Here is a 23,652-nt window from a genome sequence, read left to right on the forward strand (position 1 = left end):
GATGGGAATAGGAGGAGTTTGCAAGGTAGGAGTGTGTGTGTGTGTGTGTGTGTGTGTGTGTGTTTGTGTGTGTATTTCTTATGCCTGGAAATACAACTAGCCAGCATTTGTAGCAAATGAATGCCTGCTACGACCAGAAGATTCTTGTCTTTGAAAGCACTTGAAATGGAGAGAGATGGAAAAGCCAGAGAATGAAGCATGGCAATAAGAAAATATATCACATGACAAGGACCAGGAAAGTGAATGTTTTCAAGAGCACATCCATTTGGAAGAGTGGGAGAAAACATGTGGAATCCACATGCTAGTCAAGTTCAGGGCTCATGTGCCTCGGATATGGGGTAGAAAATAACATTTTACCTGAGGGGTAAAAACAACACTGCAGCAACATGCCTTCAAATAGGATTTGTGTAGAAAAGACACACTCATCATTTAGCTGGAGGGTTTCCAGGCCAAGGTACTTCCACAGCATATGGCTGCCCACTGGGCTTGTGACCCCAAAAACATACTTTCAGATCTTTTTATTCTTCCCACTTCACAAATGTAGCCAACCTCTGAGCACAGTTGCCCTCTTGTATTGCTAAAGGGATGAAGAAATGTTAAACCCTCTTGGAAAGCTGGTGTTTCTCCTGTGCTGGAATATAAGAATTTGCCTAACACTACTTTTAGAATCTTAAATCACGAGAGAAAGATGTCCAAGTTCCAACCTCTCCATTTTAACATTGAAATTCCTCCTAAAGCTCCTGCTTGAAGGCCAGAAGTCAAAACCGCTTCAAAAGATTACTACGTGTTTTATTACACTTGTTTAAATTCCTTCCAGAGACAAAAGAAATATATATATTTGTGATCTTCCTTCCTTTATCATATTTCTGTAGATTACTTTTCAAGGTCCTCAGACATCAATAATCCATCCAGTGCACGTACAAGCTGAGGCTTGGCGTTTGGGATATTATTTGTTCTCTTAATGGGACTAGTAGAGTCTACAGAATTTAGAGTGTGCAGGAAGTATGTCTATAGAAGGTTTTGTTCTAAATATAGGAGATTTTAAGGGCAAAATGATTTACTCAGTATACTAGACTGCCTTCTTTGAGCCATTCTGTTCTGGTCAATCACATAAAATATGTGTGGTCAACACTGTTCCCTCCACATGTGTTTAATGGACATTTGTCATAGTAAAATGACCTAGCAGTTCCATTTCTTCTTCCCTTCAAATTACCAATATGACTGGACCATCAAATTAAACAACTAAATGCCAATTTTTTTAAAAGATCATGAACAGTTTTGAGTTATATGAGTGGAAAAATGGTCCTGAAGGCCGAGTTCTTTTGGGGGGTCTGTTTTTTTTTTTTTTTTTTTTCCTTATAACAACTTCTCGACAACTAAATTGCTTTTGGTAAATATGAGTAAAGAAAATAAGCTCTCAGTCACAGCACATGTTTACAACGAAGTTAAAGGCTCTTAAAAATAGGGTGTTTGATGGTCCACTGCCAAAATATGAACTCTAGCAGCCTGGAGTGCACCGCTAATAATAAGAGTCAGTGTTGCTATGAAAAGCCCGAGACAGAGCTCCAACTTAGCTTTAACCTTTTCACCAAGAAGTTCCCCCACAATGACATGGAGACATAAATTTGGAGTTAGAGGTCAAGGTGAGAGGGAAGGAAACCTGAAAATGGTAAGAGGTCACTTAAAAATAAAGTAAAAAAATTGTTGGACTGGGCTCAAACCTGAACTGCAAAAGAGAATGAAAAGAGTTCAGCTGCTGTCTGAGGACTGACTGCCTTTTAGGAAAGAAGAAAATGGGCCTGGCGCTGTGGCTCACGCCTGTAATCCCAGCACTTAGAGAGGTCGAGGAGGGTGGATCATGAGGTCAGGAGATCGAGACCATCCTGGCTAACATGGTGAAACCCTGTCTCTACTAAAAATACAAAAAAATTAGCCTGGCATAGTGTCGGGCACCCGTAATCCCAGCTCCTTGGGAGGCTGAGGCAGGAGGATGGCGTGAACCTGGGAGGTGGAGCTTGCAGTGAGCCGAGATTGCACCACTGCACACTCCAGCCTGGGTGACAGAGCAAGACTCCATCTCAAAAAAAAGAAAGAAAGAAAATGCCTAGATAGATAACAAAATAGATAACAAAAGTCCAAGGTAAAGGAAATATGTTAGGCATGAAGAAAGTTACATTCGCTTTCTCTTCAGGTTCCTGAAACTAGAATGAACAGACACACAAAGAAAGGAAATGTTGGATGTCCCAGAGCTAGCTGTTGTGTAGAGTGGAGAATCACAGTGTGCCTAGTATTAGTGGAGTCTTCCCATCACCATAGGCCTAGGCTTCAGGTTCTTTGGCCCTTGGAACCCTTGGAGAATCTGACAAAACTGTGGAATGCATCAATACTGAAAATGCGTATGTGCCATCGCACAAAGTTGTGTATCCAGTTTAGGGAACTCACAAACTCAAGAAGCTGGATCATTTATGTTCTAGCATGAAAAGAGGCTACTGATTTAAAAAAAAAAAAGCACTCTCCAAGAGACCATGGAACTTATCTTATTCACCACTGCATTCCTAGTGCCTAGGGTGGGGTTGAGATACAATATTTCAAGACATATTTGCTAAAATGTTTTAAAAGGCAGCTTATAGAAAAATGTGATTCCTCAAAGAAGTGATCACACAAGTTTAGGGTATCCTATTTTTTTTTTTTTTTTTTAAACACATCTGTACCTTTCTGTTGCTCTTTCTAGCCAAAGAGAATTTCCCTCAGAATATTCACCACAGTAATGGTATCTTTAGAATTTCCATGTAAGAGGTGCTTAGGAAGAACAATCTGGTTGCAGGTTGGGGAGGGAGTGAAGTTGAGTTTGTACCACCCTTTACAAAATGCTGGAAAAAAAAAAAAAACCATCTGCATGCTCAGAGATAAGAGGTTTTTGTGTCTTCAAGGAACTTATCTGTCTTCAAGGCACTTACAGTGATGGTAATTAACTTATTTAAACCCAAACTTATTCTATACATGGATTTGAGGCCCACTCACACTATAGTCTGGTCCTGATGCATTCCTTCATAGGAATGAACAATTTATCAGGAATCTCTACTGATGATGCTCCAGGTTTGGATTCCTGAACCCTGAAGAATCTATCCCAGAAACGGGTCAGCCATGCTGCCCTCTCTGTGCCTGCAGGTTAGACGTCGACAATGAACCACCACAGATGCCTTTCCCACTGTGCATAGGTATGGCCTTAGAATCCTCCACACAGCCCTCCAGGTGGCTACTGAAAGCTACCCTGGAATGCCAGTCAAAACATGTGTCACTCCTAGTCTACATGTTCAAGCACTTTCTACCTCTTAGAAAAGAGACGACTGGCAACAGTCTCAAAGAGCAATCTGTGGCCCCTAGGGATTCATTCTGAATTTCATATGCAGCTTAGATGACTAGTTAGTTCTAATCATCATTGACTTTCAAATGTCTTGTTGCACTTGCCTTCCAAATTCAGGCTTGGACCATGTGTGAGTTGAGTCTGATAATACCTATGTAATTATCTGCTCCTATATGAGGTGTGAAGTCATGATTAGAAACCTGGGCCCTGGCATCATCCTGCCGTATTCAAATTCTGACTCCACCACTTGTGGTTGCATGACCTGGGCATGTTCCTTCACCTCATTCGTCAATTTCCTCACTTGCCAAATGGGAATAAGATAGTACCTATTTCATAGCGTAATTGCAAAGATATGTTAACATTCAGAAAACACGTAGAAGAGGGCCTGACATGATAAACACTTAATACATGAGATTTTTTTTTTTAAATGTGTTGAACCAAAAGGATGTCTTGAAGATCAGGATCTCACATTTGGTGCACAATACATTCAGCCACAGAAATATAAAGAACTGCAGTCTTTTAAAAATTCATGCTTGCCACAGTGTAGTTCAATACACATTTATGGAATGCTTGTGTAATAGATGTCTGACACTATTGTAGGCCACAGAAATACAAAAATAAATAAGGCACATCTTCACCTTGAAGTAAAATCTCATCAATTATGAGTCCCCACATTTTCTCCAGGTAATGAGAAAACATTCATCAGCTTAAACAACCTATTCCCTACTTGAATCTGAATGGATTCAAAATCACTTCTCAGCAAATAGCTTCAGGTCTCTCCCTAAAGTTCCATCTAAGATATTCATTCTGAAATAAGCAATGGTAAGGGGAAAAACTTAAGAGACCAATCTTGGTGGCAGAGAAGAGTCTGCTTCTTTAATTCAAGATCAAGTTTCTCTTCATAATGACCTTGTAGCCCTCACTCCTCAGACTTGCTGGCTGACTAGACCCACAAGAAATACAGGTACCAAATTGTAAGCTTTCACACATTAAAAGGTTTTCTCATCTTGCCTTATATTCTTACAAATTATTGGATTTAAATAAGAAAAAACAAGACTCTTGTTTCAGTCTCTCTTATTCTAGACTTGGTGTGCCCTGGGTGTCTGACATCCTCATTCCATTCATGATTGCCATTCTTTCTAGGGGAGTCATTGCTTCAAATTATGTGTGGGTGTATGTCTGGGAGCTGAAGACATTCAACGTCCCCATCTAGTTGCAAATTTCGTTATGCATTTGGGGTTTAGCTATTCAGCTTTGCCAGCTTTGTGCCTCCTGCATAGGTCCAGGAGCCCCAAGGGTAGACTGATGTTTACTAGTGGAGTTAGCACAGACAAGTTTGAGCCTCTCATACCTGTCTCTAAAACAAGGGTAATAATACTCCAGAGAAGAAACTGAAATGATGTTTAAACTGAAATAATGAAATAACACACTCCATAAACTGCAAATTTGCTATTCAAAAGTAAGATATTATTACCATTTCTCAACTTCTCTAAGTCTGTGTCACATTGGTAAACTACAGATAGCGCCATCTTTTTCACTGATAGAATAAGGTTTCTGTGAGGACTCGTACATATATTATTATTATTATGACTATTACAAATGTGAGTTATCTTCCTTAGATTTATGCCTGTACCTCCTTGGGACATTGATCATTTTTTTTTTTTTCTGTTTCTATAAAGAGGAACAATATTCTCCTTCACAAATGGTACCTTTCAGCAGTTTCTCTTTAATTCTCAAACCTCGATGATTTCTAACAAAATGATCACAGTAGCTCCAAGGCACAGAAGATGCTGACAAGACCACCTTCTTCCCTGGAAACATCGGAATCAACATTTCACACAGACTGGCCAAAGTAGCACACAGCCTGGGCCAGAAAGACCACTGTGCAGGCAGATGTCTAGGCTTGGAGCAGCCACGGGCATAGAAACCCCTCTTCTAGCTCTGTAGGTAGAAGTTTGTTTATGGTTATCACCTTCCACAGAGTTTCCCAGATTTGCTTTCTTTTAATTAACCCAAATCAATCTCCAGTCAGCCATATGAAGGAACAAAGAGCTGTGCATTATGTCAGCAGTTAAATTTCTTTTTCCTTTGTTTATTTGTTTACTCTCTGTCTACCTCGCCCCCCATTAAAATGTAAACTCCATCAAACAAGAACTCTCTCTGTGGCTCAAGGGCCCGGCACAAGACCCAACATGCAGTAGGCACTCAACATCTGTAACCCTATTCCATCATCTTTTTCCTTGCACAAACATTTTCCTCTTATGGGAGACTGGGCTTTAGAATTTAAACCTAGGAAGAATTTTAAGAGATAATCTATTCCATGTACTTTTCAAATGGTTGTAGCACTGGAACTCTGTTTTTGATCACACTAAAGCCTGTGTGTGTGTATGTGTGTGTGTGCATGTGTGTTTTAAATGCATAAACAAGAGGTTGAGACCTTGGAGTCCAATTGCATGACCCTCCTTCTTTCTTTTTTATCCCTTCCCTGAAAGTCTTAAAAACTATCTTGAGTTTAGGCTGGGCGCAGTGGCTCAGGCCTGTAATCCCAGCACTTTGGGAGGCCAAGGCGGGTGGATCACGAGGTCAGGAATTCGAGACCAGCCTGGCAAAAATGGTGAAACCCCATCTCTACTCAAAAAATACAAAAAATTAGCCGGACGTGGTATAGTGGGCCCCTGTAATCCCAGCTACTCAGGAGGCTGCGGCAGGAGAATCGCTTGAAACCGGAAGGCAGAGGTTGCAGTGAGATCGCGCCATTGCACTCCGGGAAACAAGGGCGAAAGTCCGTCAAAAGAAAAAAAAAAAACTATCTTGAGTTTAAAAGCCATTTATCTGTTCATTGACTTAACAAATATTTATTGTGAACACAAAATGTGCCAGGAACCACTAGGGCTTGGGATACTTGTGGTGAATAACACTGCCCAGGTTCTTGGTCTCATAGAGCTTACATTGAATGGAATGTAGGGAACAATGGGAAATGCACAAATAAACAAAGAATCAAAATAATTCACATAGTGATAAAAATTACGAAGAAAACAAAAACTCTGTAATGGGATAACATGATGGGAGATTGAGCAAGAGAAGGAGATCAGTCATGTGTGTCTCCTCTAGTTAGGGTAGACAAGCAGGTCTCTCCAAGAGGTGATATTTGAGCTGAATCCTGTACGACAAGAATAATGCAAAATGCTAGGGAATCCAATCCGTATGGGTTGCTGATGGGGAAATAAAGAGGCAAAGGAGGGATGACTGGCCCCAAGGTCATCCTGTTAGTCAAAGCCTGGACCAGAATAGGGGTCTCCTGTCACTCCACACTTATCATTGTAATATAATGGAGTTTTTCCTTAGTTTCTGTAATGGGCAGGTTCTTGTCTTCTGGCGCAAATTCCTTCAAAACTGATCTTCTTTCCCATATATTTTTATTTTATTTATTTATTTATTTTTTGAGACAGAGTCTTGCTCTGCTGCCCCGGCTGGAGTGCAGTGGCGCAATCTCGGCTCACAGCAACCTCTGCCTCATGGACTCAAGTGATTCCTCTGCCTCAATAGGATTACAGGTACCTGCCACTATGCCCAGCAAATTGATTTTTTATTTTTTAGTAGAGACGGGGTTTCACCATGTTGGCTAGGCTGGTCTTAGAACTCCTGACCTCAAGTGATCTGCCTGCCTCAGACTCCCAAAGTGCTTGGATGGCAGGCATGAGCAACTGTGCCCAACCCTTTTCCGTACTCTTCAATGTATTTCTTCAATTCTTATTTATCTAACAAGTCACTCATGTAACCAACTTCTGTTCATATATATTAAAAATAATCAGGCCAACACGGTGCCTCACGCCTGTAATCCCAGCAGTTTGGGAAGCCAAGGCAGGCGGATGACCTGAGGTCAGGAGTTCGAGACCAGCCGGGCCAATGTGGTGAAACCCCATCTCTATTAAAAATCCAAAAATTAGCCAGGTATGGTGGTGCACGCCTGTGGTCCCAGGTACTCAGGAGGCTGAGTCAGGAGAATCGCTTGAGTCCAGGAGGTAGAGGTTACAGTGAGCCAAGATGGCGCCACTGCATTCCAGCCTAGGTGACAGAGTGATATTCCATCTCAGAAAAAAAATAATAATAATAACAATCAAAAACAAAGTGTGTGTGTGTGTGTGTGTGTGTGTGTGTGTGATGGGAGCTTAAGGTATATTTCCTAAGCAAAGGTAAGACCTCATCTATTGGGAAATAAAGGCAACTTGACTTTCTTTATTTTAATATTTTTGAAAAGAAAATCCATGTTGCATAACACCAAGATATTTTCACCTAAAGTTCCAGAAAATCTTAACAGAAGAAATTCTAAGGTGTTTAGAGGTAACTGAAAAAAATGTCACTATCTTTATGGCTTCAACCTAACAATGAAGCTGAATGTGTCTACTCTCAGCTTGAATGAAATAAAATGGCAACCACAACCAAATGACCTTGTTCACTTTATGCTAGTAACATCTTCCTCTGTTGTTGAAAAAAAAAATGCTCGGGATGGCTCAGAGCCTAAGATGTGATCCACAGACACCCCACGCCACCCCCCAAGATTGTACGAGTCATAAAGAAGTGATTGGAAGAGCTGTGCTCTAACTGAATCAAGAGATAGGGAGGCAGAGAGGGGCCTGTGTTACCGTAAAAATTCTTTAGATTTAATATCTGTTTGGGAAAATTTTTCTTTGTTGGTTTGCTCTTAGGAGCCGATCCCGTACATTTCTTTTTTCCAGTTCTATTAAATCCCTAAACAGAGCTGAGTTTTAAGGGCTTAGGGCTGCCCTTGGGAAATAGGTGATTATACTCTCTGCTTAGGGTTTTAGTGATAAGAAAAAAAGAGGCAGTGGATTGAATTCCCCTCCCCCAGGCCAATTTCTCAGTGACTCTCTTTTATAGTTCCCCGTTAAAGCAGAGAGGTATTTAAAAAATGAAGTGGTGACACATATAAAATCCCATCTATCAATCTGCACTTTTCAATTGTTATGTGTATATGAGAAAGAGATAGACAAACAGATGGAGAGACAGATGTATATAGCTGAAAGACTAGTCAATTCCTTAGTAGGAGACTCTACAGAATATTTTCCTTCTTTTTTTAATGTTTCATGTAATTATTTCACAAGGGGTAGTCGCTTGGGAATCTTTACCCTACAGAAATATTAGAAGTGTAATTGGGAGGATCTGGGGGGAAAAAAATCAGTACTCCCTCTAAAAATAAATTTAATGAATCAAACTCTACTCCTATAAATGTATTTCTTAAACTGGAACCCTAAGTTCCTCAGAATATGGCCAGATATAGACTGATTTGTTCATTACTTCTAGGAAGGGTATTCAACAATTAATATAGCTTGGCTCTCCCCCTTCCACCATGGCTGGACCTTGTCCCCCAGATATCTTCAGACCCTCCTCACTAGTACAAAACATTCCCAACTTTGTCACTGTTCCTTTCAATCCCTCCTCAATAAATATATGTAAGAAGAGGCTGAAATTTGAGAAACAAAATCAAAATATCAGGGAACTATGCAAAGTGTGTCATACCAAAAGAAGCCTTAAAAGTGATACAAGTCACATACCAAGTGCCACTTACTGTTTTTCCAAGAAGCAAAGTAAATATCAGAGAAGTTAAAGGACATGACTAAATTGCCCTACTAGGTAGTATCAGAGCCAGCACTAGGACCTTCAATACCCAATCCCCTGACCAGTACTCTCAAACAGTATCACTACTAATAAGTATAGTAAGTAGGTATAATATAGTATGACTATATCACTCCTTCTTTATTATTTGTTGTGAAGGCTAAGATGGAAAAAATGAGGCTGTTAGAGTAATTTCCTATCAAAAAGAGTGACAGAGTTTAGAAGCAGTGCTCTTAAAGATGGGAATGTGCTTACTTTTCCCCATCTGCTGTACCCGCTAACAAAGTCTTCTGTGACCTAGAAGATCGAATGCAATTACATTGCCCATATATATTTGCTATGCTGTTTGAGTCTCCCAAGGGCAGCATAACAGTACAAAGGGAGTGACATCTTTATGAGGTTAACCCTTCTCTATTTTAAGGGTAGACTACTGAAGGCAGATGTGTTCCATGGAGCATAGCAAGAATGCTTGAAATTTGGTAGTTAGAAGGAATGACAGCATCATCCAGGAGGGAAAAAATTAATTGTTGTTTAGAGGAACAGTGATCTGAAGAAGCCTAGGAGAATGTTGATGCACATTAAGTGAATGTGAATTGACAAAGGGGGAACTTGTATGAATTATAATTCATTGAGAAGAGACAAAGAGAAAGCAGGGAAACTAATATTTGTTAAGCTCTTCCATGTACCAGAAAAAACTGTAGGCTCATTCATAAACTGTATTATCTCATCTAATCCCCACAACCTTTTGAGATAGCCACCATTATCCTGAAAAGCAGAGTTATGAGGCTCAATGACGTTAAGTAACCAGTCCAAGATAACACGGCTAATGAAACAGAATCATTTTCCATGCTAAAATTTTCCAGCTCTGATTCCGTTAAATTTTGCTACTTACAAACCACCCCAAAAGTTAGTGGCTTAAAACAATGATGTAATATTTCTCATAATTCTGTGGATTGGCTGGGCAGTTCCTCTGCTGGTTTCATCTGGGCTCACTTGTGTGGCCACATTGAACTGGAAGATTGACTGGGTCCAAGATGGCCTCACTCGTGTGTGGGTAGTTGGTGCTGATTAGAGTTGGGGCACCTTGGTTCTCTGCATGTGGATGCTTATCTCCCAATTAGCTAGACTGGCTTCCTTACATGTTGGTCTCGGGCCAGTGTTCCAAGAGGGCTTCATAAAGGCCATCCTCAGAAGGTTCATCCTCAGAAATGAACCTGTCATTTCTATCACATGTTATTGGATAATGCAAGTCACGAGGCCAATCAAGATGCAAGGGGGAAAATAGCATCCATTTTTTGATGCAAGGAGTGGCAAAGTTACATTACAAAGGGGCATGTAGGGTGGAAGGGATCATTATGATCATTTAAAAAGCAATCTACCAGCCAGGCATGGTGGCTGATACCTGGAATCCAGCACTTTGGGAGGCTGAGGTGGGCAGATCCTTTGAGCCCTGGAGTTTGAGACCAGCCTGGGCAACATGGCAAAACACTGTCTCAACAAAAAAATACTAAAATTAGCCAAGGGTGATGGCGTGCACCTGCAGTCCCAGCTACTCAGGAGGCTGAGGGTGGGAGGATCGCTTGAGCCCAGGAGACAGAGGTTGCAGTAAGCAGAGATTGTGCAAACTGCACTCCAGCCTGGGTGACACAGTGAGACCCTGTTTCAAAACAATAACAAACAAAAAAGACAATCTAACACAGGCTCTAAACTCCATGCTACTAAAATATTAGTAAATTTTACTACCAAAATATTAATATAAATATCAAATTTCCCCTGTTCTTTTTATAGGTTTATTAAAAATCCTTAATCAAATGACTACTTTTTATAACCTGGAATAGATGTCAGGAAAACTTGGTTTTCTAGTCCAAGATCTATTGCTATGGGTTCTTGGAGGCTTTCTCTTTAAAAAAAAAACAAAAAATGAGCTTTAAGGCCAGGCGCAGTGCCTCACGCCTGTAATCCCAGCACTTTCTGGAGGCCAAGGTGGGTGGATCACTTGAGGTCAGGAGTTCGAGACCAGTCTGGCCAACATGGTGAAACCCCATCTCTACTAAAAATACAAAAAAAAAAAAAAGAAAACAAAAAAGAAAAAAGAAAAAAATTAGCCGGGCATGATGGTGGGTGCCTGTAATCCCAGCTATTTAGCAGGCTGAGGCAGGGGAATCATGCGAACCCGGGAGGCGGAGGTTGCAGTGAGCCAAGACTGAGCCATTGCACTCCAGCCTGGGCCAAAGAGTAAGACTCCATCTCAAAAAAAAAAAAAAAAAAAAGCTTTGGCCAAGTATGGTGGCTCATGCCTGTAATCCCAGCACTTTGGGAGGCCGAGGTGGGTGGATCACGAGGTCAGGAGATTGAGACCATCCTGACTAACACGGTGAAACCCCGTCTCTACCGAAAATACAAAAAATTAGCAGGGCGTGGTGGTGGGCGCCTGTAGTCCCAGCTACTCGGGAGGCTGAGGCAGGAGAATGGCATGAACCCAGGAGGCGGAGCTTGCAGTGAGCCGAGATCACGCCACTGCACTCCAGTCTGGGCGACAGAGCAATATTCCATCTCAAAAAAAAAAAAAAAAAAAAAAAAAGCTTTAATTTCTTCATCTATGAAAAGAGGATTTGGTCTGTCTTCTAAGGGCTCATACAACTTTATAAATTGTAGAATAGTGTCCTATTTTTAGACTAATATGAACTGGCCCTCTAGGGGGGTGGACAGGATAGAGATGAGAGAAGGCTAGAAATGAGATGGCTTCTGTTTTGCAACTCACCCTCTTTCATTGCTCTGGGTGCAGAATTTGAGAGGTAAGGAGCAAACAGAACTCCTGCCCATATGTGGTTGTAATCTTACATGATCTGGCTGCTACTCTGTTTTCATTTATTATATGCTAAAGCAGCATGGGTTCTCCACCATTGTACCAAGGATTAAAGTACAAGTTGTCACTTTAAGGGCTTCTAGACCTGGTTAGACAAAACAATTCCCATGCAACACGCACTCACATTAGCTAAGCAGATCGGAGAGGTGAAAGGGCTCCTGAGCCAGTGTCTTCGTGAGGGAAATGCTTAGCTGGGAGCTCTCTCAGAAAGATATTGTTGCCTAGTCTTTGGAAGATCAGGTTCCCAAGGAGAAAACTAATGTTTAATTTAGCACAAAGACAGCTCAGAGTCACTCTCTGGGGGACTGAGCCTGCAAACAGATCCACATGCAAAGAATCTAAGGGAGAAAAGGAAACTCTCTTGGGTGCAGTGGCTCCAGGAACTTGGGCCCAAACTGTACTAAACGGTTGCCTCTGTCTGTTGTTTCTGTCAGGAGGATAGCTCCTCTTTCCTGTTTACTCTCATGTCTGCACTTTGCACTTTAACACTTCCGCGAAACAACCAAATGGGATAATACACTAGCACATACTTTGTGCCGTCTGAAATTAAGTACTGCGGTGTGGCAATCAAATGTGCAAGCCTTAGCCGGTTTAGCAAGTATCAGAAACTTAGGTGAACAGAAACATCAACAACAACAAAAAACCCTTATTTCTCAGCTGCTTAGCCAGAGAATGTTTTTATTTTTACATAATTTAGACTCCAGAGACCTCCAGAAATGAGCATTTTACACATAAGTAAGACACAGTACAGTACATATTGTATTCAATTAAGCTACCTCTTTGCACCCTGGTTACCAGGACTCTAAGAGATTATACTGTGTATCCAACAGACTCCCGGTAAGTTATTAGAGGTTGTAGCAGACTTTTGCCTTAACTAAATTTTCTTAGAAACAGACATGTAATTAACTTTCTACTGAAATCTATGAGAGCTACCTGAGGAGAACTCTGTCGTACAATGAGGCATTTAAGGTGTTGGGCTTCATGTGGGTGAGAGTTATTAGAGGGCTGGATAAGAATCACAAATATAACTCAGCCACATTTCTGACAAAAGATAAATTTTAAAGCAAAAATGTTAATGATTCCATGTTAATGTATGAATCTGCCAGAATGACTCACGAAGTAAGAGCACTGTTAGAAACAAAACAACCCAACTATGTTTGACACTACATTTCCTAAGCATTATTACCATCAAGAAAGGGGAGGAATCTCAGGTTAAATCACGGGGAGTAAGCAAGAGAAAAAAAACAAAAAAACAGATAAAAATTTTTGACTACATTCTCTGTTCTGAGTTTGGACAATAAATCCATCGTTGCCCAAATATAATCTACTAAAGAACAGACTATTTGTTTTCTAATCCTGTCACTTCATAGAAACATCATGCTTTCAATTAAGAATTATCATCACTAAAACTTGCTTTGAACCCTTGGCAACATCTTCCTCATGTTTTTTTTTTTTTTTTTTTTTTTTTTTTTATGGGAAATTGCACTTGAGGAGGTACTGAGTAAAGAAGGGATTCTGAGGTGAGAGCCACATCAAGGCATGGAAATTTCAACATGCTCCTGCTTAGGGTTGGAAAGAGGGCAAATCTGTGTTGCCTACTCATCTGCAGATGCAGTAAGTTAGCAGCTTTAGCCAGGGATCTGGCTTTCACAAGCATAAATTTAAATCTCCACAGTAGGGAGTTTCTAACCTTTTGTGCCTCTAGGACCAAATTCACTTGAGAATTATTCATTAATTTCAATTAACAATTCAATTAAATTGGTTTGTCTATTCAGTTCCAATGATTCAAAACTCTCAATAGATGGTTTAAATTTCTCATTTACCTACTAAGCCCACACTTTACACTTGCTGGGTAACTGAATGGAAACCCACACTGAATTCTAGAAGTAAGGAGTCAAGTGGACATTCACTCTACTCAACTTCTAGATTAGGAGTCCTAGAATCCTAGGATTGGAAGAGGTAGTACTTGGTCCCATTCTCAAGAAGGACACTATTTAACATTCTAGGGAGATGTAAATCTATCCCAGGTGATGTCTTCATATTCAACTATTAAGGGAACTGATAAATGATACTCTTCACTAACCATTTTAAGTAAACACTAAAAAGAAAAGCCATGCTCTTCCTCTAAATGTCTAAGGCATTACTGGAAACAGAATTCTGGGCTGGGAAACCTATGAATCTGATTCAGGTATGTTACTTCACACACTAATAGTAACAACTAGAATTTATTGAGCCTTTACGAGGTGCTAGGCAATTGCTTCATTTAATCAACAGCTCTAAGAAGTTAATTCTATTACTATCACTCCATTTCACAGTCGAGAAAACTGAGGCAAGGTAATTTAATTGACCTATCCAAGAAAACACAACTAAGTGGTAGAGGGGTGATTTGAAATCTGATCGTCTCACCTCAGAGTTAAGATCTCAGGCTCTTAACTGCCATGCTTCTTTGCCTCCTTATACAAGCCAACTGAAATAGTTCTATTTCTAACCCCACTCACCTCCCTTCTACACTGTAAATTCAAAGAAGGCAAATGGTATACTGAAGTGTCCATCAATGTATTCCTGGCACAGTTCATGGCACAGAAGAGCTGTACAAAGATTATTTACTGAATTAATGATATTTTCCCAAACTCTAAAAAGGACCCATGCATACAATCTTGATGTAAGAGTTTAAAACCTTTGTTAAAACATTAAGACCTTTGGAGAGCTATGGCATGTGTCAGTATTGTCATTTGCCCATTCTCATGTCCATTCCTTCAGTAATTTGGCTATGGTAGGGTCCAGCTTTCTAATTATCCTCAGCCTGTGGAGAATATGTGAACTTCTCTCTTCATGTCCTCTATAGGGAAGTGGAATAGCCTTTGCTCTTTTACCTCTGTTTCTCACAAATGTGTAGGCAAAGGTTGAAGCTGGTCAATAGCCCACTAACTACCGTCAGCATCCCAAGCATCATGCCATGAATCAGGGAGGAAGGAGATGTTGGTTTTTCTCCTTTGCCATCTTTCCTTAGGGTCCCTTACCTTTGCCTTGTAAACAAGAACCAAATGGGGGAAACTGGTATCCAACTGGACCTTAAGACAAGTAAAAAATTTGTAACACGTCTATTTACAAGCAAAGAAATAAGTACATCTCAAAGACCATCTATAATAATGCTTTTCTCATGAATTTTTGTTCATGATTTTTTTAATAATGAGAAGATCTTTTCCACATTAGTATACAGGCAGACTCATTTGTTGGGAAGACTTATTTACACATCAAGAGAGTATATACACTTTTACCAACAGGGCAATTCTTGTTTGCACTGGAAGGCCCAGTGAACCTAAGAAGCGAGGTATAGCTTGGTCTGCTTCTTTTACTTCCTCTTCTGCATCTAGCTAGTGTGCTTTAAAACTATCTCCTTTTAGTGTCAAAGGGCATGTCACGCAGTATATAACTCACCATGAATGGGAGAAGTGTGTAAATAGCAAGGCATTAAGCAGCTCAAGGGACTTGAAGATAGGTAGTGCAGAGCACTTAGGCAATGCGCTATGAGAAGAGGCTGCTGGAGGGGAAATGTAATACTTGTCTTCAAGTTTATGAAGGATTATTATTGCATCATAGCTGCTGATTCCTCGGAGCCGTCCTTGCTCTACCGTTTTCCAGGGCTTCTGATTTGCTCTTACCAGACCTCCAGGCCCTCCAGGATGTGGATCAATCTCATTTATCCCCCTCAGTACTCATGTCCAACCACACTCAGTCAAGCTCTGCTCTCTGTTCCCCAAACACTTAACTTACATGCCTGCACTCAGCGACCCCAATCCCACATTTCTGTATTTTCTCCCTCTTCTCAGGCCCTGCTGGTGACGCATGTTCTCATATAGCTATCCCTGGCCTATATTTGAATCTCTCTACTACCAACTACTAGCGGTACTCATGTTTGGAGCACCTACTATGTATCAGGCACTATGCTGACTGTTTTGCTAAATAACTTTAGCTGTTTTTTGCAGATGAAGACACTGATGCCAAGAAAATAACAAAAGTATTTTCTCATATTCATACAGCTAGTAGGTATAATATAGAGACCTGAATATGGGTCTAACTATAAAATCTATGCATTAAATTATTCCATTTACTCTAACCTTCAGTTTCCTTATATGTAAAATGGGACAAATGTTGATTACTCACCTGTTTTTTGCAGGCATTACATAAAATAGGTAATTAAAAAGCCTTGCACATTTTAGGACTCAGTAAATATTTATTCCTCTCTTCCTCTGATTTTTCTGTATCAGTTTTGGTCCATTCTATCTGGTTAGTACTTTTCCTGTTACTTTATTGAAGTGGTCTTTCATTCCATTAGGCTGTAAGTAAGCAGGGACTATGTCTTCAGCTGTATTTCTCCTTATCCTCCCAGGAAGCCTGCTGGAGTGTGACGGAAATTAGCATGAAAATGCAAAAGAAAAAATTTCGAATTGGTTTCACTAAACATTGCCCTGCCTATGAACATAAACATATATAAGGGTCTGGATTAAAGAACAAGAAAGCGGTAGAATCCATTCAGAAAGGCTTAGCTGCCATGCATAGCAGAACTGGGTGACTGTTTTCAGATTCCCTTTCAGGCCTTCTTAGATTAAATAACAGTGCTAAACACAAACACAAACAACAACAACAAAAAAACAAAAACAGCTAATTATGGCCACTCTCTTAGGCATATTTAATTGCTATGTCTAAGAATATCTGAAAGCCCATATTTAAACATATTGGTATTTAAAAATGTTTATAATACAGAAGCCGTAAGTGATTAAACATTAAGATTTAGAAACATTTGATGAACATCACCTACCAATATTATTTCAAAGAAAGCACACGCCTTCTATAAACAAACATTGACCTAAACAAGCAAGATATGTTGGTTTATATAATAACATCACCTTGATGTCAAAGAAAGGTTTTTATCAATTTTTGGTAAAGTATTATACTAACTCTTTTCTCCACTTGAACCCTTTTGCCTTTGTGAGATCTTATAATTATATTTACTTGAAATAAGTGGTAGGAAGGTCCTAGATAGATAAGAATTCTCCTTTTTTTTTTTTTTTAAACTTTGTTCTAGAAAACAACAAAAATAGGTCAGTTTTTAAGGAAATGATGGCTGCATACATAAATAATATAAACACTCCTATCACTGTCCTGGGAGGACATTTATCACGTAGACAGCCATAGACACCCAGATCTGGCCTCCCACTTACAGCTCTCAACTTTTTAATTGTCAATTGGAAACTTGATTATTATCAGTTAAAAATAACCAGGGTACTCTGGCAATGATTTAACTTGTTTGACTTTCTTAAGCTAACAATTACCATTTTAGACTATTGTTGACAAAATATTTAACTTTCCCATGCATGTATGTAAACAACTTTTCTAATATTCCTTAGATGTTCTGGGGGACACACCTTTCCAAAGCTTCCCAGGTCTGTGCAGAGGCCTGTAAAGTAGATGCATTCAAAGACTCCAAAGACTTTCATAGCATTGCACTAGGATTTCCTGGGACTTTCAGGAACACTTAAGTATACGGATATGTCAGTCTTATCTTGACAGCACGAAATTTGAAATGCCAATCCCTCTATTTACAATAAGAGCTTTTTCATCATTTAAAACAGACAGCTGAAAGCTGAGTATACATTTAACCCCTAGAAAAACTGGTATTATCATTCATTGTTTAGAAGTTTATTACTAGTAGTAAGTTTATTACAACTAACACTAGTATTGCATTTTGGCAGTGCTTAAGTTTTTCTAAAGCTTGTTCAGAAAAACACACTCATTTGCTTCTCTCAACAAGCTGGGGCAGCATGATTGTCCTCTCTGTTCCACAGATGACTGCTAAGTGACTTGTCCTAGGTAACCCAGATGGTGATCCAGCAGGCACAAAACCAAGGGATGTAGGCTCCTTGTCTGATCTGTTTTCTTTCCTCCACATGACATTAGAGAAAAGATAATCTCTGAAGCCAGAGACGACATGGAACCACTTATCTTCTCATCCTAGCAATACAATCTATGCAACAGAAAAAGAGCTTGTCTCAGGCAAAAGGGAAAGATTAATAATGTACCACAGAAGCTCTAAACCTTACTGTTCCATGGACCAGCAATTATTCAGTTTTACAGTTCATTCAAAGATTCAAACATACTTCACCAGAAAATGAGTTAGTGCCTAAAGTCTGCTCCAAGTGGTTAGAAATGCAGATATGCTCAAAGCCCTATAATCCGGGCCCTCTGAAAGGTCCTGTTCCTGCAGTCTCTGCAGCACTGGGGCTTCCCCTGAACTTGTACTTGAGCTAAATGAAGAAATTGGCTGAGTAAGGGCTGTAGAATTAGGCTCTCAATGTGGACAGAATTAGAACTGGCTTGGAGGTTATTCTTGCATTGTTTTTGAAACTTAAGGCTATTGAAAGGATTCAGACATTATATATTCCTTGCTGTATAACACCCATGAAAGTCAACATTATCCCACCAAACAGAAGTTGTCCTTTCACCTTCATTCAACAAATATTACCCACTGTCTTCAAGGCATTGTACTAGAAAGTATGCAGGATACAAAGCTTTCATCTGAGGACACAGCACATATTTGATTTTAGATGATCAATATTCTCTCCCTTTCTCCAAAAGACATTTATGACCACTTATGGCATACGAATTAACTCTTAAAGTTACACATTCAACACACCCAAGCCACATAAATCCAGTTATGGACACAGTAGCAATAAAATTAAGAAAAAATTCTGACACCCTGAACAAAGGCCCTTTTAAAATTAATAGCATATCTGAAAATAAGAGGAGCCTGAGTAAAGTAAGACTTGCCGATGTAATGGGCTTGGTGAATCACTTCCAAATGCCCAGGCCTCCCTTTGGACACAATGTTATCAGGTTAATACAGCACTTGCATCACCATCTCTGAGTACCGTGCTGAGTAACAACAGGCCAAATTTAGAAGCTAAAATGGAGAGGGAATTTCCAAAAACCCGTGCAATGCCACATATTTTCAATGAAAAGCAACTACTAGAAATATACTATCTATCCCTTGCCCTCCTAACTTACACTGTGCCTCTCTGCATTATCACTACACCTGGAAATGGAGCTCCTCTAAGGGAATGTCTCAGGAGATGGCTGGTGGTTAGAAGACAGAAAGAGTCCCTCCTAGGACAGGGGTAGCACAGCAGCCAGCTCTGGCTTCTGCAGCAGTAAGCTTTCAGTCGGGAAGGGCCAGGCACTGCTCCCTTACTTCCCTCCCAGCATGGGTATTGCTACTGTAAAGTTACAATGACCACTAAAGTTGGTTTCATTTCCCATCATGAAACACTCTAGAAAAAAAAGGCTGCCTTAGCTTACTTCCAAGTTGGACAAAAGCAGAAGCTCAAAGAACAAGGCCAGAGGCAAACATGCCACCTTTCCTTCAGAGGCTGGGCTCTGAAGGCCACAAGGGAAGCCCACTCTGGCTCTTCACGGCCCCCTCCGGTCCTGGCACCCAGGCCAGAGATCAGTCTTCTCTGCTCAGGGTTGGGCTGGGTGCCTCACTCGCGGTTCCATCCCCAGAAACACTTACCAGGAGACTGTGAAGCACACAAAGCCGCATTATTGGGAGACTTGCAGACAGATTATAAATTTACTGGGGACAATCAAGGCATTTAGATACTTTTGGCTGCAGATGCTGGTGACACACACATACATACAAACCTCATTCTTCTCTCCATTTGAGCAATTCTTTACCCCCCTCCTTTACCCTAACATCTTTTTTTCACAAAACAACCTCCCACTGCTTTCCTAGGGAATTCCAGGGAGAAGTGGGAATAGAGCAGGTGGTAGAAAAGGATATTAGGCTTTGAAGCTTTACTATAACCCCACAAGCTAATGCTATTCAAAGGTAAAACTGTAAACCCTGTGCAATTTAACTGTTGGTAGTTATTTTTCATCTGGAGCTGACGTCAAGGAGTCCCATTTCTAGGTAGCCCCAGTAAATGTGTTCATGGTTGGGGAGGAAAGCACCATTCTACTCCCCAGAGGTTCCCAGAGCCTTCATCACCACGGACCCAGGCAAGGGATTAAGGGAAGCCAGAAAGAGCCATCCTGAGCGCCTGGCCAGAGGATGTCCTCTCCCGAGAGCTCAATATCAGGCTCCTTTGGAGGAGCAGTTAGACACAATAGCACCATCTCCTTTGGGCTTTTTGAGTACTTTGGGGCTTGCATGGCCATTTCCTGTTGCTTTTGCTAGGGCTGACCTGGGTAAACTGGAGCAGACATAGAATCCAGAAGCCCCATGGAGCTCCAAAAGGGAGGAAACCTGCAGGGCCACAGGGCAGGGTTCCACCTTCCACAAGAGGCCACTGGCCCAGCAGCTTCGGGGGAAGCCTGCAAACAGCGGGCAGTCACCTGACCAGGACTGGCACTGAGAATCAATGATCCAAGGGATTCTCCTCTGGGATGGGGTGTGTCTGCGCCTCTGGGGAAGAACTTCCAGCCAGAAACTCAATCAGAACTTTTGGGTTTGATATCCTGTCACCAGGAGTGGCTGAAGACAGGTATTTCCTAGGAAGATGATCTGTGTAAATAGCTGCTTCGTGCCTGTCCACTTAACGAATGCTAGAAGTGAGCGTTACTGGATTGGACGGGAGTGCTTGGGAAAAGAATCGAGATGTCGCTCAGGGGTGAGGGAGTCTAGAGGGCATCAGAGAGTAGGCCTCTTAAGAAACAGTGCCTCCCTAGTTTCTCTTTGGGATATTTTCCGCAAATTTTGTTTTTGACTGAGGGGACATTCGGGGAATTTGCTCTTTGTTACAGCTTGCCATTTATGTTCTCTTAAGTGAAGAAGAAGGGGTCACTTCAAAAGGGAGAGGGGAAATGGGGCAAGAGAAAAAGGCTTTGATAAAGGCCAGCTGGGCTGATAAATGCTTTGGGGCTGCAAAATGGCTTGGAGGCCTAATCAGGGTTGGCTGGCCAAAGCCGGAGGATCCATGAGATAGAACCTTCCTCAGTGGCTCAGATCTTGCCAGCTGGTAGCCTCTTCTTTTACAAGCTGTGGACCCCAGAGAGCCTCTGGAAAACTTGGGCGTCTTATCAGTTAAGGAATAGCCTATAAGTGAAGGAAATCTCAGGGGTGAGCACCAACAGAACATGATGAGTAGGCGCATGAAACCACCCAAACAACACACCCAATGGCCTTTGAGGTAGTCAGGTGACATCTTGGCCTTCTTCACTGCCATCCACTCTACCTTAGGCCAAAGCAACCTCTACCCTCACAAAAGGCCACAGGACCACAGCCAGAACCATGAGAAAGCCAGGTGCTTACCGCAATCAGGGCTGAGTTCCTCTGGTCCCCTGGGGTTGAAGCAGGTGGCTGCTGCTCTCCGTTTATCCCACCACTGCCACCATTATTGCTACTGTTCAGCAGGTGCTGCTGGTGGTGATGGTGATAGTCTGGTGGGGGCGGTGGGGCTGCTGTTGCTGCTGCTTGGGAGGCCGCAGGAGGGGCAGCAGGGGGCGGTGGAGGGGCTGTAGTGGTGGCAGCAGTGGCGGTGGCCTTGGTGTGTTTGCCAGCCTTCCTTGCCCCCTGGCCATGCTGTACAAGGCTCAGGAGTTGCAAGGTGCTCTCTCTTTCCCGGTCTGAGCTCTCGGCCCTACCTCGTTCATAGCGTCCTTCACAGCTCAGGTGGTGTTGGCGGCAGACAGCGATCCGAGCCCGGAGGCGCTCCACGATAGCACTGTGCACTCTCGGGGTGACTGAGCCCCCTCCAAGGAGCCCCGCCCCAGAGGCCCCCCCTAGCCCTCCTGCGGGGGCCTGCGGGGGCGCTGTGTCCCCCATCTTACTGGACACAATGATTGCTGCCTCTGGGATGGTGAGGTGGAAAGAGGCTACTGCTGGCTATTGCAGGCAAGTCTGTTTTTGACAATGTGAGCTCAGTGTTCAGGGCCACATGAATAGAGGTCTTCAGAGGTTGTGGGGGAGCCGTGGAGAAGGTGTGGGGGAGGGGAGTTAGTAAAAAGAGGGTGGGGAGAAAGAATAGAAATCAATTGGGGGGAGGATAAGTTGGAAACAAACCCTGATTAACTTACTCTAATTGCATTTGACAGCTCTGGAGAAGTTGGACAGAGTTGGTGGATTTTTTTTCCCCCACCAAGCTGATAAGAGCCACTAGGTACTTCGTAAACACACGATCTGGGGGTTAGATCAAGAATTCAGGGATTGTCCAGCAAGAGACAGAAACACACAGCAAAAGGGATTGAGAGAGGTATTAATAGAGAGGACTCCCCCTCACCTAGTTGTTTCCGACAATTCTTTATGGGGATGTTTCTGCAGAGAAACACATTTCTACCATGTCTATGTAACCGGCAGCCTTGACTTTTCCTCAGGTTAAATAAAAAACCAAAACAAAACAAAACAGTGCTGTTTCAGAAGATGTTTAAGTCACTGTTCAAAATGTGCAAAAATCAAGGGAGACTGTCTTTTGGCTTTTAATTTTTCCTCCCTTTCCTTTCGCTCCGGTGTTTTCTCCTCTTTGGGGATACTGTAGGATGTTGTCTTCTCCCAAAAGAGGGAGACAGCTTTTCAACTGTTAACAATGTCAGTAATTGGACTTTTGGACCATGCTTTTTTCTTCAGCTAATCCAATCACCGGTAAAATCCTCACTCCCTCTAAGGTTTCCTAGCCTTAAATGAAAAGCAATCTTAAGTCGCTAGCCACTGAGAGAGATCCTTCAACACATTTTTTTCTTTCCCGCTTACGTTTCTATTCCTCACCCCCGGCTCTATTCTAATACAGTATCAAGAGAGACAAACTCTTCCGAGAGTAATTTACAAACGATGGTCAAACTTACAAACTTCCAGCAAATTGCACCGAGTCATGTCCAGCCACTTTTCTGTCCACTTTTGTACATTCCATCCCCGGCCAGTGGATCTGAGGGTCTGGACTCGCAATAAGCAATGTGGTTCTATCTCCTGTATTCGCTCCGCTTTATGGATTTAAAAAAAAAAAAAAAAAAGTAGCTTGAATTTTCCTTTCTCTTTCTCGTCTGTTGTTAGCCGCTTTGCTGACACTGGCTCCCGCCCGGAGTCACGGCGATACACAGGCTTTCATTGTGCTCCGATAGGAGAGGGAGAGAAAGAGAGAGAGTGAGACAGAGAGGGAGAAAGAGAGAGCCAGCAAGCTGCAGATGGGGGTGGGGGGGCGGGGAGAGGGCGGGAGAGCTCGTTCGAGGCTCCCTGGTGGAAGGCTGGTGCCACTGCGCGAGTGAGTAATCGCAGCCAGGCACCGGGGAAAGGGGAACGCAGAGGGCCTCCCAGTGGCTGAAGAGGTAAATCCCAAGGCCTGCGCATCTCAGCTGCCCTCGCTCAGCTCAGCCTCAGACTCCGTTAAGTGGGGAAGGCTGGGGAAATTCCCCAGCCTCTACACAACCATTTCACCAGCTCTAAATGTTTAAGAAATTCCGGGCCAGGAATGTGTTTTCTCTTTCAGCCCTACATTACGCCCTCCTGAGGATATAATTTTCATTTTTCAATATATTGTAAATGACACCACTGAGCAACCTAGCACGAGCTATGTGAGCACCGAGGAAATGTTCATTAATAGAATAAGGAAGATATGAATGTGTGTGTTGATGGCGGAAGGGATTGCGAGTGGAGAGGAGAAGTAATCACATTGTTAGCTCCTAAAGGGCAGGCAGGTGTAGCGTTTGTCTGCCTGCCTGCCCATTTGTGTGTCTCTGGATAAGTGAGTCTGGGTGATCACAGGCAAATCAGTTGGAATAAATAAAATATTTTATGAGAATG

At 41.9% G+C, this 23,652-nt stretch overlaps 1 protein-coding gene across 1 annotated transcript in view; it reads right to left on the reverse strand.

Moving 5' to 3' along the window:
* MAML2 (mastermind like transcriptional coactivator 2) overlaps nucleotides 1-22,982 on the reverse strand; it is a 383,751-nt gene extending 360,769 nt beyond the window's left edge. The window contains exon 1 of the mRNA XM_025357169.1: nucleotides 21,175-22,982. Within this exon, the coding sequence (XP_025212954.1) occupies nucleotides 21,175-21,687 (513 nt within the window). The 5' untranslated portion in view covers nucleotides 21,688-22,982. The remainder of the gene's footprint in view (nucleotides 1-21,174) is intronic.
* Between the last annotated feature and the right edge of the window lie 670 nt (nucleotides 22,983-23,652).

This window comes from Theropithecus gelada, chromosome 14 (genome assembly GCF_003255815.1).
Source record: "Theropithecus gelada isolate Dixy chromosome 14, Tgel_1.0, whole genome shotgun sequence".
Classification (NCBI taxonomy): Eukaryota; Metazoa; Chordata; class Mammalia; order Primates; family Cercopithecidae; genus Theropithecus; species Theropithecus gelada.